This window comes from Danio rerio, chromosome 13 (genome assembly GCF_049306965.1).
Source record: "Danio rerio strain Tuebingen ecotype United States chromosome 13, GRCz12tu, whole genome shotgun sequence".
Lineage (NCBI taxonomy): Eukaryota > Metazoa > Chordata > Actinopteri > Cypriniformes > Danionidae > Danio > Danio rerio.
In genome coordinates this window covers 9,359,790-9,378,479 of record NC_133188.1, presented here as the reverse complement: position 1 = coordinate 9,378,479, position 18,690 = coordinate 9,359,790, and the positions used below count along the sequence as shown (strand labels likewise).

General features: G+C 36.0%; 2 protein-coding genes across 7 annotated transcripts in view; both read right to left on the bottom strand.

Moving 5' to 3' along the window:
- Window positions 1-1,628: 1,628 nt before the first annotated feature.
- hcar1-3 (hydroxycarboxylic acid receptor 1-3) lies at window positions 1,629-8,032 on the bottom strand. Of its 3 annotated transcripts, none has more exons than XM_021480725.3 (2): window positions 7,882-8,032; window positions 1,629-2,796 (listed from the first exon to the last, which is right to left on the bottom strand). In XM_021480725.3, the coding sequence occupies exon 2, from the start codon at window positions 2,769-2,771 to the stop codon at window positions 1,794-1,796; it is 978 nt and encodes a 325-aa protein (XP_021336400.1). In that variant the 5' UTR covers window positions 2,772-2,796; window positions 7,882-8,032; the 3' UTR covers window positions 1,629-1,793. The 3 variants fall into 3 exon arrangements, with proteins under 3 accessions (XP_021336400.1, XP_068069104.1, XP_073776758.1); XM_068213003.2 differs by lacking the exon at window positions 7,882-8,032 and adding an exon at window positions 5,597-6,057; XM_073920657.1 differs by lacking the exon at window positions 7,882-8,032 and adding an exon at window positions 5,549-5,603.
- Window positions 8,033-11,583: 3,551 nt separating this feature from the next.
- The window catches only part of haao (3-hydroxyanthranilate 3,4-dioxygenase), a 31,227-nt gene continuing 24,120 nt past the window's right edge, over window positions 11,584-18,690 (bottom strand). For 2 of the 4 annotated variants that reach the window (XM_068212838.2, XM_005156599.6), the window contains exons 8-12: window positions 18,102-18,145; window positions 17,852-17,997; window positions 15,964-16,029; window positions 15,023-15,105; window positions 11,894-13,652 (exon numbers count right to left, since the gene is read on the bottom strand). In XM_068212838.2, the coding sequence (XP_068068939.2) occupies window positions 13,577-13,652; window positions 15,023-15,105; window positions 15,964-16,029; window positions 17,852-17,997; window positions 18,102-18,145 (415 nt within the window). In that variant the 3' untranslated portion in view covers window positions 11,894-13,576. 4 annotated transcript variants of the gene reach the window in all.

Below are 18,690 nucleotides of genomic sequence, written 5' to 3'. Positions count from 1 at the left end.
GCAGAACACATCAGTTTCCTTTGCAAAATGAAACACTTCATTTAAAAATTTACAACAATATAACATAACAAATTTAACACCGTATGGAACACACACGCTTCATTCAAGATAAATCCGTTAGCTTCAATTACACACTGCTGATCTCAATCTTAAATGCTTGGATAATTTCTAACTGACTAATACTGATCTGGGTTTGATTTGTTTCAGAGATATTGCTATAAAGTACATGAACATACTGTGTGTAAACTGTCGTTAGCTGATTGGTGTGTCTACAGTTTTGCAGCTGTGTGCGCACACCTGAAGGCTGTGTTAAACCTATGGTTCATGTGTGTGTTCATTTGAAGGCCTTTGCTTAAAATTTGCAAGGAAACTCCGTTATGAAAAATATCTGTGAAAAGCATCCAAGTGTGTTTAGTGATCTGCAAATCACTGTGTGTAATGTTTTGCAAAAACATGTGAAGCTGACTATGTGCTTACAGTTGTGCAGATCTAGCCTTGTGTTTTGCACCTTGAGTGCAAGGTTTTGCTAGTTGAGGGAAAAAGTTTCATTTTAGTGTGTAAGCAATCGTGAAAACTGTAAATACATTAATGATTCTTTTGAAAAACAACGCTCATCCAAATATTGATTTGGGTATGAAAAAAAGCACTTATAACCCTCTCACGATGAAAAAAACGTGTATATCTGTGCTTCTACGTCCATCAAAGTTCTCAACAAAAGAGCTTGCAATGCTTAGTAAACCTTCTGAAACAGACAAACTCTAGAACATAACCTCCTCCAGAGCAGGTTATCTTTAAGGAGGAAGTTGCTATAGCTACTTAACATACCCCAAAAGTTACCTCCGTTTTTGGTTATCCTCCACTCATTCTTAAACTTAATCAGGTATGACACATAACCTGCTGTCTGGAATACCCCCTGGTCCAAGAGAGAGGGCTTATATTTATAAAAAAAATAATGAATTCAATTTTGTATTAACTGTTCAATCTTCATGGAACACATTATTTTGGAGCTGAATTTCTCTTATGTGTGAATATATATATGTATAATATGCAGTTGAGGTTTTTCCCCCAAATTCTGTTTAACGGAGAGATTTTTTTAAAATACATTTCTAAACATAATAGTTTAAATAACTCATTTCTAATAACTGATTTATTTTATCTTTGCCATTATGACAGTAAATAATAATTTACTAGATATTTTTAAGACATTTTTAAGGCTTAACTTGGTTAATTAGGCAGGTTAAGGGCATTAGACAAGTTATTATTGGTGGTTTGTTCTGTAGACTATTGAAAAAATATGTACAGTAGCTTAAACAGGCTAATAAATTTGACCTTAAAATAGTTCCTAAAAAATTTTAAACTGCTTTTATTCTAGTCGAAATAAAACAAATAAGACTTTTTTCAGAAGAAAAAAATATTATCAGACATACTGTGAAAATTTCCTTGCTCTGTTAAACAATTTGAAAAATATTTAAAAGCTAATAAAAAAAATCAAAGGGTGGCTAACAATTCTGACTGTGTGTGTGTGTGTTTGTGTATTCAGTTGAAGTGTTAAAGTCAGAATTATTAGCCCCCATTTTTTTCCCTTTAATTTTGAACACATTTTTAAACATAATAGTTTTAATAAATCATTTCTAAAAACTGATTTATTTTATCTTCGCCATGATGACAGTAAATAATATTTTACTAGATATTTTCAAGGCTAATAATTCTGACTTCAATTGTATATATGTGTGTGTGATTTGACAAACAAAATAAAAGTGAAAAGTCATTATTCAAAAAGCATTAAGTCATTTTCAGTCACTACCACTGGGCATACTGCCCCGTCTGCTCATCTGTAGCTGCATCATTCCAGTCCGGTTTATAGCTCGTTTCAAATAATTGCGAAAGACAGAGCTGGAGAAGCCGTAGATAACCGGGTCCAGTGCGCTGTTTAAGTAGGTGAAAGCTATAGAAATAGAGAACAACTGACCGTTAATATTGTAAGCCTTACAGTACTCACTCCCCAGATTTTTTAAATAAAGTGCCAACAGTCCTGTTCCGATGCTAGGAAAAAAACAGAGAACAAAAACAACAACTATCACCAAGACGGTTCGAATTGCCCTTTGCCCTCTTTTGTCCTTGTCAATTTGGCGAGAACATAGAACACATGCAATTCTCACAGAGCAAAAGACCAGCAGTAACAGAGGCACAAAAAACTCCAAGACAAACAGAGCATAATGAAGTTGGATGCGTAGTGATGGCTTTTCATAGTTGCTGAAGCTTCTACAAAGCGAAACATTTTTCTCCACAGTCAGAAGGGTGTTGGTCAGCAAAGGAATCTTCAGAGATATCACAACAGCCCAGATGAGGCAGGCAACACCAGCTACTTTTTTTGTGCTAGCATGGTTGATTCTGTGATGTGGGTGGACCACTTTAAAGTAGCGATCCAAAGCCACAGCAGTCATGAAGGCAATGCTGGCCGAACGATTGACTGACAGCATGAAGAGGTTGATCCGACACCAAGCATCTCCAAATATCCACTTCTCACCACGGAGTAAGTTGTCAATACGGAATGGCAGACTCACAAGAAGCATGAAATCAGACAAAACCAGGTTGAAGAGAAATGTGACATTGGCCCTCCAAGACCTGAAGTTTTTGCTGAAGACTGACAGTGCCAAGACATTGCCAGGCAGACCGAGTAACAGCTCAATGATGAGGACAGGAGGAAGGACGGATGCCACCAGTTCCTGACTGGATGTACCACAATGATGTAAACTGGTGTTGGGCGTCATGGCTGTTCAACGGTAAGAGCTGTTTCTGAAAATACATTTAACATTGTTTAGAATTTACAGTTTTACAATAGGAAAATCATTCAGCTGTCAAGTTAGGTAAATGGATAGTGTTACCCTTACGTGGCCTACATTTACCTCATGTAAAAGTGATTTTCAATTTCATTTTATTAGTTTTTTTTTAAATACATTTAACAAGTTTCTTAAACTCCTAACGCACCAACACACCTAAAACACGCGATGGGCTCAAATTCATGCATTGTAAAAAAAAGTCAGCAGCTAGGGTGCTGGAAACCCCCCCGTAGAATAACAACTGTTAAATTACAGACATTTACCATAAAATAACAAACTTTAGAGAAATTTTTGGTAAAATATTCAGGTGTAAACTGAAGAGTGTTTGACATCATTAAGCCAGATGTATTTTTTTGTAGTGCCCAACATTTGTTCACTGTAGGCTTTGCTATGCTAAGCTAACTCTGTAAATGTCTTCCTTTGCATTGAAATTTGCCTTGAACTTTGAAGCGTCTTACCTTCAAAGGTGTTTATGTTCGCACAGATCCATTACACAAACTAAAGTTAAAAAAAAGGTTAGCACAGTGGACCACCTCTTTAACATATGTCACTGCCAGTTGTTATCAGTTTAGACAGTGTTATCAGCGTAGATCAGTTTAGAGTTTTCAAATAACTTCCTCTTTTTGAGTCAAAGTGACATCAAGATTGAAAAAGGAAGCCTTCAATACAGAAACTTTTTCAACAATCTGCAATATTGTATACTAGTATTAAAAATATTTGGATTATTTGGTGCTTAAGCAACTTTTAAAACTAACTAGGGTAAATGATAACTCTAGTGCACATGAAAGTTTGACACATACAGCAAATAGCCAATCACACGAGACATGAGAGAACCAGTTTAATTCCGATCTTGCAAGAAATGTGATGAAGATTAGGAAATATAATGAATGATAACACATCACCTAGACAGTGCAAACATGGGGTTTAGTCTTGACTAGCCGGGGAGTATGAAATAATACGTGAAATGGGCTGCTCAATTAGGTGTGAATTCAACTACAAACAAGTATACTTAGAATATGTAATTATACTTTTAAGCATGTGTTAATGACCAAGCAAATTCCACATATACAAAAACTTTTCAGTCAGCATAATTGAAGTATACTTAAAGAGCCCCTATTATGGGTTTTTGAAAATGACCTACTTTGTAGTGTGTAACACAACTCTAACGTGAAGTGAAATCTCCAGCTAAGGCTTTATTCTGACAGTGTTTGAAACGATTGATTTATTTATAAAAGAGTCTACTCATAGTGCTTTAAATAAATCGTCTTGATATTGAGATTTTCACACACGTGATGTCGATATGAAACTTAACCCCTGGCCATTTTTTGCGCGTGCAAACCTGGGAAAATTGAAACCTGCAGCCCCGCCCACAAACACTGTAGCAGATCCAGTCATGAAAACGCTGTGCTCAGCTGGATATTACTGGAAGTGTGAGGGGAAAGTTAGTGTTATTTTCTCTACCCAAAGATGAAACTGTGAAGAGTCAGTGGTTGAGGTTTATTTTTGCAAAAAATACCTCACCATTACAGCCCAGGCTTGTGCTGTTCCCGTCATTAATCTTACGAGTGCTTTAGCAATCTACACGCTTACAAAAGGGATTCGGCACTCGTTTGTTAAAGGAGAGATCAGGAAAGACTATTGATGTGTGGGACTTTGTCAGGGCTTGACAGGAACTTTATCAGTACATAGAACAGTGGATTCTAGCTTGCAAATGATGTATTTAAGGGTGCTTTCACATCTGTAGTTCTCTTCATTTGGTCTGGATCAAGGGCAACAAATGATACATTGCTGCATTTTCTGCCGTCTTTGGGTCGTTTTCACACCACACTGAATGCTTTGGTCCGAACCAGTTGAAAAGAATCAAAATGCAGTCATGTGACAAAATCCACATCACGCATTGGCCAGATGTTATTGAACGCATTTCCTAAACTGCTTTTTGATTGGTCAGAGTTAACGTGTGGGAAATGCCAATGGAACTCCCACAAGTAAGCAAACTGGCAGACACAATCTGTCGCTTGACTATGGAGCTACGACTGCACTGATTGTATCCATGCTCATAGTATACAATATAGTTTGTATTCATCACTTAAACAAACTATATATTTCGAAAATGAAGCACGGCTGTTGCTGGAAAACAATGTTTTAAGGCATCGCAAACGGTGATGGTGCATTGCAGGTCACTTCAGGAGGCGTGAATTAATTTAGCCAAACTGCGATATGGTCATCTTCCGGAAATATTACCAACGATCCATCATGTAATGTTTTTCCCTCTCTCTCTTTCTGTTGGTAAAGCGCTGTCAACAAATATTTTTCCTCCACATTCCATAATGCTCAGCGCATCGGCCTATGGCAGCTATATTAGTCCAAAAGGCGCAGCACTTTTTGTGGTTGGGTCTGTTTTAGTTTGGATCATATTCTCGCCACAAACGAACCGCTCCAGGGTTCGTTTGAAAGCGTACCGAGACCACCTCTTCAAGCAGGTCTCGGTACGCTTTTTGGTCTGCTTTTGGTGCGCACTCAAGTACGATTGTTACATTTACACCTGCCCAGACGAACCACACCAAGAGGGAAAATGAAGTGATGTTTTGTAAACAAATTTCGGGAGGAGTACGCGCAGAAGTTTCAGTATCGAACGTCATTGACAACTATTCTATTATCAAATCAGTTCTTGACCAAACCCCTATATATACACATCAAAGCTGTCTTACCTGCAGCATCTCACGATTTAAGCATCCCTCCACCACCCCGACACTCACCTCTTAAGTATTACATTCCCAGGGGGGAGCGTTCTGGGGCCGGGCTAGATACTTCGCTCAAATCCCAACTCCTCTGTTTCCTGATAAGGGGAATAACTCGAGTTGGGGTGTTTCCCTGAGCTCAGAGCCCTCTCCCCGGACAGCACGCCAAATACGCCTTATTCTTAAACGATTGCAAGTGTGAACTCGTAAACTCTAGTGTGATTCAACCGAACTAAATAAGGCAAGTTTGAAAGCACCCTAATTGTGTTTTGTTACTTGTAACCACTTGTACTGTATCTGGTTAACTCTTTATATTCTCATACGCGTCTAATGCCACATTGAAATTACAGGAGTTTTCTGGGATGAATAACAAAACGGGTGGGTGGCGAGAGATGGGTCCGAAATACAGGAGTGTTTTACACTGCACTCTGACTACTTCAATATTGTTGATAAGCCATAGTGGCATTTCTCTCTGTCTCAAACTGAACGCTGTCGACCAATCACAACAGACTGTCATCGCTCCAATCGGCACAGATTAGTTTTGCACTATTGAGGGGTTTGGGAACAAATTAATTACTTTGTAATTGTAATGCATTACAATATTGAGTTACTCCCCCAAAAAGAAAGTAATTGCCATACGTTACTTTTGAGTTACTTTTTGGTTTGATCTCTTTCACAACTTATTTTTCTTTTTCTTTCTTTCTTTTTTTTTTTTTTTTTTTTTTAAGAGGAGCTCTGCAATTAACAACGCACTGTACAACACATTCATTTAGCTTGAAAAAAAAAAACACATCAAAAAGCTATTTCAGGATAATGTTATTTGAGAACTTCCTGACCCAAGAGCTTTCAACACAATCTCACGGCAATTCGTAACTTTTTGATTTAGTGGCTAATTCGTATGATTTCGTACAATCTAATTTGTACAATTTAGTACGATTTGCTCATCCCCCAATTATGGGTTTAGGAGGGGTTAGGTGCCACGCCTCCTTTTTAAAATCGTACAATTTCGTACAACTTAACTCGTACAAATTTATACGAATTAGCCACCAAACTGGCGAAACGTAAAATACTTACGTTTTCTCGTGAGATCAGGCTGGAGCTCTACATGCCATATACTGATTATTGAAAGTTTAAAGCAACATGTTTGCTACTTTTGTACTATTTGTCTTAAGTAAAATCACTGTCCATATAGACAATCCCTATTTCCTTTTCTTCGATGCGTTCAAAATAAGGAACATATTCTCTCCTTGACCGCTTGATTCATTGTGACTAAAATTTTAATTCAGCAATTTACTTTTTAAAAGTCAACATGCACTTTCAAATAAGTAATTTACTTTTTTTAAGTAATGCATTACTTTACTCGTTACTTAGAAATTAATATTATTACGCAACTCATGTTACTTGTAATGCATTACCCCCAACACTGAAAATAAGTACATAGTAGTGAATTAACATTTTTTTGTAGGGGTAAGTCACTATCCTTTTTAAACAGGAAGAAAAGGTTGTTGCAAAAAAAGATGATGCTTGCAATTTTTAGGGAAGTGTTTTCCTGCACAATAAAAGAGCTGCAATAGCAGAAAAAGTGAAACATTGTTGCATGACTATCCACCACACTAAAATGATAAGATTTAACCCCAGTGCAGTATATTGCATGAATACATAAAAGTTGAAGTTTTAAATATTTAATATCTTGTTGTCACTGGTTAAATTAAATTGCTATTATTATTATTATTAATAGTAGTAGTAGTACTAGCAGTAGTAGTGGTGGTAGTAGTATTTTGCAATCAAACAAGGTCAGGGTTCACAAATCATTCCAATAACTGAAAAGGTATTTTTATGACAAGTTATTACATACTAAGCAGATGGAAATTCCTTGAACTCCAGAAAACAACATGGTTATTCAAACTTGTCAGACTTTTAATCCAGAAAAATACTTCATATTAACACAGTAAATGGATAACATAATACATTTTTACAGGCTTTCCTCGGGGTGATCTTAGACAATATTATACACCAAAGCTTAATTTTATGACATAATATTAAACAAGCTTGTAACATAAACATACACACCTTTTTTACTCGGCAAGTATGTGCTTTGTCAGTATATAAGGAAAAAGGAGCTTTCTCATATCACAATTTGTATATTGCTTTTGGTATTCTAGTTTCACCTTTTTATATATTTTTCTATATAATTTATTTGGTCTTGAGCAACAGTTTTAATTGCCTAAATTGAAGAGTAACTCTACAAATGTTTTGAATACTACAAATCTTTTATAGCATGAGAAAAGTTTGTCATCACTTACCAGACTAGAAAAACTGCTAGTATGCTGATTCTATCTCACTTAAAGTGTGAAACAAGATAGAGTTTGGGGGAAACAACAGTTCAGAAGTTGTCTCAGCTTCCTCTGTCTGAATCATAACAACACCAGGAAGGCAACATCTTAAAGTCTTTCTCAATCACTTTATTTCCTTAAATAATGCAATATGCAGATATGCAAATATGCTAGCCAACCTATTTATATCCTGTATATTTATACATTTATTATTGTATAGAGTATGTAAGAAAACTTGTGTCTTGGCACAAGTTTAATGTTCTCATATAAGGGAAAGACTGACAAAATGTATATCAAAGCAAACTTCCTCTTCGTGTGTCAAAGTAAAATCAAGATTGAAAAAGGAAGTCTTCACCAATACAAAAGCTTTCTTTCTTTTTGTTCATTCTTTTTTAGAATTGGTTCAGCAATCTGCAATATTGTATACAAAGTATTAAACATATTCTTATTATTTGGTGCTTAAGCAACATTTAAAACTAACTAGGGGTTAGTGATTAACATGAAAAGTGTGACACGTGCAGTAAACAGCCAATCTCACGAGACATGAGAGAAAGTCAGTTTGATTTAGTTCTTGCAATAGAACTGTTGAAATTAACTGAAATAAGCACTCAATATAGCGATAGTTTGAGTAGAAACTATCTAAAGAAACTGAAGAAAACTAACTAAAAGAAAATATTATTATTATTATTATTATTATTAGTATTATATTATTACAGGTTTTATAATGTAGATTCAGACTGCAACTTAAAAACATTCTACAGCATTATATAAGATATATTATGTGAAGGGATTATTGCCAAGCGTAAAGGATATTAATGCACAATGTGGAGGCGAAGGACCCCAACGACACTAAGCAGTGTGCAGTTGCGAAGTGCATTAAAATCCTTTATATATACAGTTGAAAGCAGAAGTTTACATACAGGTATACTCTAAAAAATGAACAACCATTTAAAAAAAAATGTCTGATGGTAAATCATGCTAAACGTTTACTATTTCAGGTCCGTTAGGATTACCTAAATTATTTATATTTGCTAAATGCCAGAAAAATGAGAATTTTTTTTTTTTTTTTTTTTTCCAGAATTTTTTTAAATTAATTTTTAGACAATGAAAAGTTTACACATATTTCCTTGGTATGTTTTTGTCTAGCTTTTAAACTGTATAACTATGGTCAAATGTTTTGGGTATCTTACCTCAAGCTTCTCATACTAGTTTGAAGGAATTTTGGCCCATTACTCCTGACAGAATTGGTATGACTGAGTCAGAAGCTTTTTCAACTCTGCTCACAAATTTTCTATAGGATTGAGATCAGGGTTTTGTGATGGCCGCTCCAAAACATTCACTCTGTTGTCCTTAAAGCACATTTGAAGTAATCTGGCAGTATGAATAGGGTCATGGTCTGTTTGGAAGACCCATTTGTGGTCAAGTTTTAATTTCTCGGCTGATGTCTTGATGTTGCTTCAGAATCTTAGTTCTATCAGACCAGAGGACGTCAAATATTTGGGTCCCACGTTATAAGTGGCCTTAACTAATATGTACTTGCACAGGAATTAATAGTTTTTTACAATGTTATTATTGTGTAAATGCATCTATTTACTATGTACTTATGCTTGAATAAACACCTGCATTTAATTATATCTGTAATTAACTTCTGTAATTACATTTGTAAATACACTGTTAACCATCCCTTACACCTTAACCCACCCATACCACCAAACCTGTCCCTAACCCAACCCCTATCCTAACTCAAGAGCACCACAAGTGTTCTCAAATAAATTATAAACACAGTAAGTACATTGTATTTATATTTTTGATGCAAGTACATAGTAGTTAAAGAAACTTAATATAAAGTGGGACCAAAATTTGTCTTTTTCCCAGTGTAATTGAGCAAATTGTAATCTGGCTTTTTTTGTTGATTCTGGCTTGTTGATTTTCCCATGTTGCCACACAAGGAAGCAGTGTGTTTGAGGTTTTCCTTAAATACTATTCAACAGTTTTGCCACCAATTAACTCAAATGTTGTCAATTAGCCAATCAGAAACTTCCAAAACCTTGACATCATCATCTGAGTGTTTTCAGAGGCATAATAATCTTACTGTATGCAAACTTGACTTTTAAAGAAAAGTTCAAACAATTTCTCAAAAAAATCTCTTAGTATTCCGCTGTTAAGCATAACACAAACAAATGTGATAATCCTAACTTACCTAAAAGAGAAAAAAAAAAAAAAGTTTAGTCACGTTAACTTCTGACTTTTTTAAATGCTTATGTGCCTTTTTATACAGTGTATGAAAACTTCTGGTTTCAACTGTATATTTATATACGAACGGGCTGTTGGTGGAGCTGCCTCTGACCACCTGGAGCTCAGAGTCTAAATTTTTATGAGCAATCCTTATACATAAACTGCCAATTTGACTTTAAAATAACTATATTCTCGCTTAAAAACTCTTTAAAAACTTAATTTTGTGGCATAATTGATGAGTATTTTTCTAATTTTGCAGATTTTCTGTCCGCCATTAAAAAATAAAGTTCAACTCAGTTCAGTTGATTTATTGATTTGCATTTATTCATTTCATATTTGGTTAAAAGACCAATACACATATGGTTTCTGTTTCCTTAGATTATTCATATACCCAGTACACTGTAAAGCCCAATAAGTTAAGGTACTTCAAACCGTGAGGAAACTGATTACAACAAACCATTTGAGTTAAAAACTAATCTACATGAGTACTGTTAACTTATTCCATTTAAGCTGAAGTTATGAGGTATTCAATTAACTTACTACCTTCAACACTGAGTTCAAAACTTTTCAAATGAGTAGAATTAACTTTCAGTAAATTGAGTTAACCACACTCATTTCATTTGATAAAGTTGACTGTTGGGTTTTACAGTGTACATCAGGGGTGGCCAACCCTGTTCCTATAGAGCCACCTTCCTGCAGATTTCAGTTGCAACCCATATCAAACACACCTGAACCAATTAATTAGGACCTGAACACCACGTGATAATTACAGGCAGGTCTGTTTGATATGGGTTGCAACTAAAATCTGCATGAAGGTCGCTCTCCAGGAACAGGGTTGGCCACCCCTGGTGTACATTTATAGCTATTTGGATGCACAATTTAGTTCATGGTAATGTATGTTTTGTTAATTTGTTAATTTTTTCTTTGTTTTAAGTTACCATGCTGCAGCACCTGTGGGGAATGGTGACTTTCTAAAGGACAGACTTGCCACAAAGAGCACTCTATTGTTTCACCTGCTGGTACCATCTAACAGATGGTTTGGAGGGAAGGATATTGTTTAATTTAATCCTGTTCATTTCAGACATTGTTAATTTCTTTGATTTGTATTTAGTTTAGCTTGATCTAAAATTTATTTGATTATTAGTGAAGACTTGAGTTTTTTTTTAAAAAGTTTATTGGTGTTTATAAATTGTATTTTCTGTTTCCCTCTGGTGTTAAATGTGGACTAGTCCCACTGTATAAATAGGTCTTAAAGCAGTGCATGCCGGTTCGAAATTTTGTCCGGATTGATGCTGCGCAGATGCCACATGTACTGCAATAGTGCTCTGAGATCAGACGACTGATTCAGCCGGTGCAGCATCTGAGAAGCGACTGCAGGACCTACGATGACGACACCGACATTAGACGATTGGCTGGATTCACCGCATGACAACAACCACGTGTGTTTCGGGTTTATTATTAGACAATTTCCATCAAATTTCAAAACAAACATTTTACTATTCATATCCTCTCTATCTTGTATACATCATGCTTATTAAAAGGCTCAACTATTTTACTGCAGTAATCATCTTTTGTTAAATAATTTGTTTATAAAGGCTAGATTGTTTGCATAGGTTTATTTGGCCTTTTTTATACAGACTATTTACTGCATTCAGCTCCATGAATGGTTTGAATAATATATTTTAGTGAATAGCCTAAATATTACCTCAAATAAGTCTTACAGCGTCACACTGGTAGACAAGGAAGGTTTTCTTTTCACGGTTTTACTCAAAAAGCTTCTAATCAAAGTGTGGAATCAAAGGGATGGTATTAAGGCTGTAGCGATCTTCTTTAACGGCACAGTAAGTGTCAATAACAGATGTTATCAGTCTCACATGCAGTTTGCTCACAAGAACATCAGCCGGTGATCAAACAGACACAGTTTATCTAGTAAATAGCTGATCTTCTGGTAAACGCTACATACAGTAAGTGTAAGCATTCCTCTTGATCGGGGAGGATCAGAAAGCATGCAATTACCATCCGTCGATGAGTATACAAGCACACAGTTCATCAGAATGATAGCAGATCTTCTAGTAAACATCAGATAAGAATAATCACTTCCCTTGATCAGTATGAAGGACTCGAAGACTCATGAGGAACATTAATGGAAGTTGTGGAGAAAACGAAGGAGTGTAGATTAGGACAGCCATCCGACTACCGGCCGATGACTGAGAGGAGAAGCTGGGCATTTATAGTGTCCTTTGGTGATGGGGAACAGGTGCAAGTCATTAGAAAGCTGGTGACAGTTCACGAGATTGGATAGAGGTGGTTTGTGAAGGCGAACGATTGGGTGAGCAGGAACGAGCCGGGGATCTGACATACAGACTTGTAATAAAATAATTGTCATTATTGATCCTGACATCCCTATAAAGATTTCTTAACAGATTAAGTTTAAAAATGTATATTGTATGAACTATAAAAATATATGATTATAAAATATTTTTGATGTATAAAAAATTTCCTGTCAAGCCGTTTATGCAGTAATGTTAAAAGTGACATTGATGTGCTCTTTCTAGGATATTTCTACTAAGTGTAGCTCATTTATTTTGCTCCTTTTGTTCAATGTTTTTGGTTTAAATTAATTTTTTTAAATGCTTTCATTTTCCAAAATAATCGTAATTATTAAGACTTAATCAAAACACCTTGTTTTGGGTTTTACACTAACATGTATTGATTAGTTTTATATCTATAAGGGTAAATAAATGTAAAGCCCCTTTTAGCATATTCAAACAATAAGTATTAGCCTAAAGAGTGATGTTTAAACTCCTAACATTTGTGCTAATTGCTTTGTATTTAATAGGCCTATTCGTTTTTGTTTATAAAAACGCCACAGTCGAACGAACAGCCAACTTATCCAGCATATGTTTTATGCACCAGATACCCTTCCAGCTGCAACCCATCACTGGGAAACATCCATACACACTCATTCACACACACATACACTACAAACAATTTAGCTTATCCAAATTCACCTAAAGCGCATGTGTTTGGACTTGTGGGGGAAACCGGAGTGCACGGACTAAACCCACGCGAACACGGGGAGAACGTGCAAACTCCACAAAGAAACGCCAACTCATTCAGTTGAGGCTCGAACCAGCGATCTTCTTGCTGTGAGGCAATCGTGCTACCCACTGTGCCTATATTGAATTATATTATTCAAAACGATTATATTATATTACACAAGATTAAATGTAAAAATCAGTGGTGTAAATATTTAAAATCCATTTTGTCACTGGTCATCCTCCTTAATTCATAATGTTAAATCTGACTCCAATTACCCCTGTTATATTTCACCCAAGAATTGTCACTCAGCATGTTAATTTGTCTAACAATGTGTGAATATGATGATTATTGTGGGTCCTAAACAAATATCCTTATCCATTTAGGTGTCTCAGTAGGGTCTCTTCCTGTCTGGGTCTTGAGCAACATACAAAGCAACACAATCCTGTGACCGTTGCCATTTATACCTAAAAAGTTCACACACAAGCACACACACACACACACACACACACACACATACGGTGGTTAAGCACACAACAGCTTTTATTCACATTGATGTAAATGTTTGTTCATGTGTTTTTCATGTCAGATTTCCCATCAAAAACAGTGACATCGGCCCAATTCCAAATGTTATTTTCAGTCAAAATTCATTTCACACAGCATGATTTGAATCGCCTACAGCTCCAGATATTTAGCACACCAAATATCTCACAGGCATCGGTGATTCTCTCAGATCGCGTCTTTGATAGTTCCTACTGTGTGATTGGCACAAGCACAGATTTGCCTGTGATTTTAGGCATTTGTCAGCGATTTCTCAAAGCCTGTCAGCGAGTCAAAATCTGGGCTGAAATCATGCAGTCTGGACTCGGCATAAGAGGGAAGGGGTAGATCGTCCTCGAAAGAGAGATTTTTCAGGACCACACTCGAAATCAAAGGGGTCAGAAACGCAGAATACACCAGCCACAATGGCAGTATAGCTGCACGCGGAAGTAAAGAGATGCACAAATTAGTATTTAAAGCTGCTGTATAGGCTATTTCTGTCCGTTCGCATCCTGTCCCTTTGTTCCCCCTGGCGGTTTATTCACAAACTGCAGTCATACACTAAAAACAGAGCAGCAGCAATTTCAAACGGCGGCGGTATAAGCCCCGGCGGTAATAGTCACTTTAAACTCTCACCTACTGTATGTTTTGTCATTATTACGTTTTTTTTTTTTTTTTTTTTACAACAAACAAGCATGTTTTAATATATTCATAATGGCTATTCATATTATTCATAATAAAAGTTTTACCGTCATGCTTAAAAAAAAAAAATAAATAAAAGCCGCTAGATGTCGCTGTCTATAATCCCTAATAATAACTCCTGTACAGCAGTCCCACAACATTCTGACTCTCGATGACACTCGAATCCCTTGTCAGAAAAGTCTAGTGGCTGGGAATGAGCTTTTTATAGTGTCTGCTATAATGTTTATGATGTTTTTGGTGTGTTTACGTAGATAAATATGACTACGATCTTATTGCCACATTAGATCATTATGATAACATAATATACGCCTTTAGTGATTTCCTGAAGATTAATACCAATAACTACAGCAGTCGCGATCGTCTGATCTCATATGAAGCAGGAGATCGCGATGACATATGATGGCGTGTGCAGGTGCTGTCCCATTTCTTAGGGGTAAATTTTGAAGCCTTTCCTCTAAACACTTGTATTTAAGGGCCAAGAGGAAAAAGAAGGGGTACAAAAACAGAATTGGGATTGGGACACAATCACTTAGCCTTTATTCATTTGATTTGTTCATTAAAACCTTGTTTGTGTACAAATGAATAGCAAGCTTACTCTGTCTCTCCAAAAATAAGAAGACAATCCCCAGCAGACAAGCTGTACTCTTTACCATTCATGAAGACGTTGGACAACCCTTCCTAAAAATGCAATAAAACATAGGAAACATAAAAAATGCATCCTATAAACCATTTGTTAAGCATTAGCAAATAGTTAATTCATAATTTATTAAGCATTAAGCCTATTAACCCTACTGACATTACCGTTTATTATGATTGTTTTCCCACAAATTTCTCTGGTGTCAATTTCTAAAACTCTAGACACAAAATTCAAAACCATTGCCAAAATTGTTCATTATAACAGTTCATATCAATTTTACATAAATTAAAATATATCATACATGTCAAAATATTGCCATTTTTCAACTACTAGATTTACAAATATGTACATATTTGTTACATAAATATATGATCTATTACATTTTTTTTCAATCATTTTGGCAAATTTCAGAAACCTATTGTCAATTTTCAAAACTCTAGACACAAAATTCACAACCATTGCAAAAATTGCACACCATCCACTCACTGCTTTGCACCGTCTCATCTCTGTCAAGAATAACTTTAATCAGCTCAAAGCAGGAGAGACAGCCAGAGAAAGCAGACCTTCGGCACATCAGAAAAGCATTCTACCCCAAACTCCAGAGCATTTACCCACAATTCATTGAGTTAGACAATAAAACACAACCTCAAAATATATTGGGGGAAAAAACTGATTGTAGCCATCTAGTGGCATGATACTGTACATTTACACCTGTCTCAAAAAGAGAGAGCAGACCAATAAAAACATAAGTGATGCGCTTGCAAACACACACACACACACACACACACACACACACACACACACACACACACACACACACACACACACACACACACACACACACACACAAACACACACACACACACACACACACACACACAGATAAATTTGTATTTTACCAGCTGCCAGATCCAGCCGTCAGTTTGTCTTTTATTTACAGATGTTCCAGATCCAAACAGCAGTGTCTAAAAGGCAGAAAGTGTCAGTCAGCATATTCATTACTTCCATAACTTGGTTCTAGACAAAGCCTAACTACATTAATAGCTCAATAATATAACAACACATACATTAAAATGTGGCTGCATTCCTCTAGATAAAAAAAAAACAGCAATCCTCAATGGTGATAACAGTTTCAGTTTTACACTATACAATAAATTCCAATATGTTAAAACCTTGGTAATACTTTACATTAAGGTTTCTAATCATATCCTTCAATGATTGCAGTTTTTTACAGACGCTAGGACACATTTCTCAACACCCACTGTAGGTCACTTTCGCAAAAATTCCAAAATGCACTACAACTACCAAAACACTTTATTCAGGTATCAAATAAACTCATTCTTCTGGAACACTTGCAAAGCAAACACACTTTGTCACCCACAAAACAATGACCTAAAAACACAAACAAACATGCAGCAATACACAGTTTACCTGTGTAAAACAAGCACACATCTGTTTATTATTGCAATATGTGAAGCTTCACAAACTAATTTCAAGAGTAGAATGTGATATGATTGACTGCAGCTGGTCTCTCCTTTACAATCATTAGTTAGCCTATCAGATTGATCCAAACTCACTATAAGTAACCTAGCAAAATATTACTCCCTTATCTTCGTTTTCCGAAGAAACCCCCCATCCACCCCCTTTCTTCCTTTACTACGGGAAGCTCTCGAGAACTACCTGATTTCGTACTCCCCTTACATGCTCAATCGACCAGACAGGAGCCCTGAGCTCAATTATCTCAGAGCTCAGGGTTCTCTCCCGGGAAAGCAAAAGTTAGTAAAGATGCAAAGGCAATAATGCTTTGTTGTCTTTGAGTCAGACTCAGTTCATCAGGTGGAATGCCAAACAAAGTAAAATCTGCACATGGCTTAAGCTGTACTTTACACACTTTAGACAACAACGGCCAAAAATCTTTGTGCGTACATGACATTTTGCATTTACTTACATACTGTTTTAAAAACTATTAAATTTATGTTCATTGGCACCTCCATAGAGTGATGAAACTATGACGTCACCTTGTAGGCTAATCAGCTGCTAGCATAAAACTGGTTCCATCGAAAAAATCTCTATAGGATTTTCCCATAGGCTTACTGCAAACAATAAGCTCTGTGTTCAAACACTGTTCATTACACTTACACTTAGATTTTATGTGGGAAATACATTACAGTTTTGCTTTACTGTTGTTGTAAAAAAAAATCAAATAATTCGACTACAGATGTCATGTAAACACTGTCACTTTGTCCCCTGTGTGTGTGTGTGTATTTTGACTCTGAAAGTCAGCGCGCCCGAATAAACACTTCCACACCATGCCTCTTTTCTTCCTCCGACACTCCCCCCTAAACAAAGCTGGACCCGCCCACTTTTCTGACTTTTTCCAAAGTAGAGGTGTGAAAACACCCTGCTGAAACGAGGGGGTTTCATGGCCCTTTAAATATGATGCAACCCCCTACAAAATTCGCTAAGGCCCCCTTGTGGGCGGGGACCATCTGTTTGGAAACTGCTGAAAGAGTAGACTGAACAACACTACATTTATAATTTATATATTAATAGATCCAGTAAATAGCTTCATAGCTAAACCTGCAGTGTGTAGAATTATCTCTTTATATAATTACTAGTTCAGAAACACTGATCTGTATTTTTATATTTTCCCTGTTCTTTGTTATGGTTATATTGGACAGACTTTCTTCTATGCATATGTTTGATCCTTGCTGGTTAAAAATAACTCACAGTCAGACAATTAATGACCTGTTTCTCGTCTGACTGTTTAGCACACTTTCTTCTTACCTCAGTCTCAAACTGTTCTCCGAACATATCCACTGGACAACCGCTGGCAAGGACAGGCTTCTGCTTTTCCACCCACTCTCTGAAGCTGAATGGTGTCATCACATTCATTGTGTTGAGCGGGTAAGGGGCTGGCTTTATGGGATTCGCTGCAAAAATTAAATAGTTACTGGATGAAAAGATTTATTAAATAAATAAATAAATATGTACAAGTTAGCAGTTTGCATTGGATATTTAATATGAACGTAACTACCTGGATCAGGTTTTCCTGTTTCATTCTCTTTGGAATCCATAAACCTAAAAAAAATCCAACTTGTTATTTGCAACCACATGTTTCTGCACAGTCTTAGAGGAAACAGAGGCAGGACATATGTACAGTTGAAAAAAGTTTACATACACTATAAAAAGGCACATAACCATTTAAACAAAAGTCAGATGATAACATGACTAAACTTTTTCTCTTTTAGGTAAATTGGGATTATCAGATTTGTTTCTGTTGTGCTTAATAGCAGAATAATGAGAGAAATTTTTTGAGAAATTGTTGTAACTTTTCTTGAAAGTCAAGTTTACATACAGTAAGATTATTATGCAAGTTTGGCCAATTTCGCTCGCCCAACATTCTACAGTCTCAGATACAGAGAGACGTGAATAACAATAGTTTCATTTCACAAAAGAGACACAAAATAGAATATTTCACTTTATACACTTTTAGATTTAAATGATCATGTATATATTTAAAATGCACTGCTTAAAATACTCAACTGTATGAAACTTTGTTTATTAATGTTTATACATGAATGCTTAGGTAAAGATCAACATTACATAGGTATGTTTAGACCCTA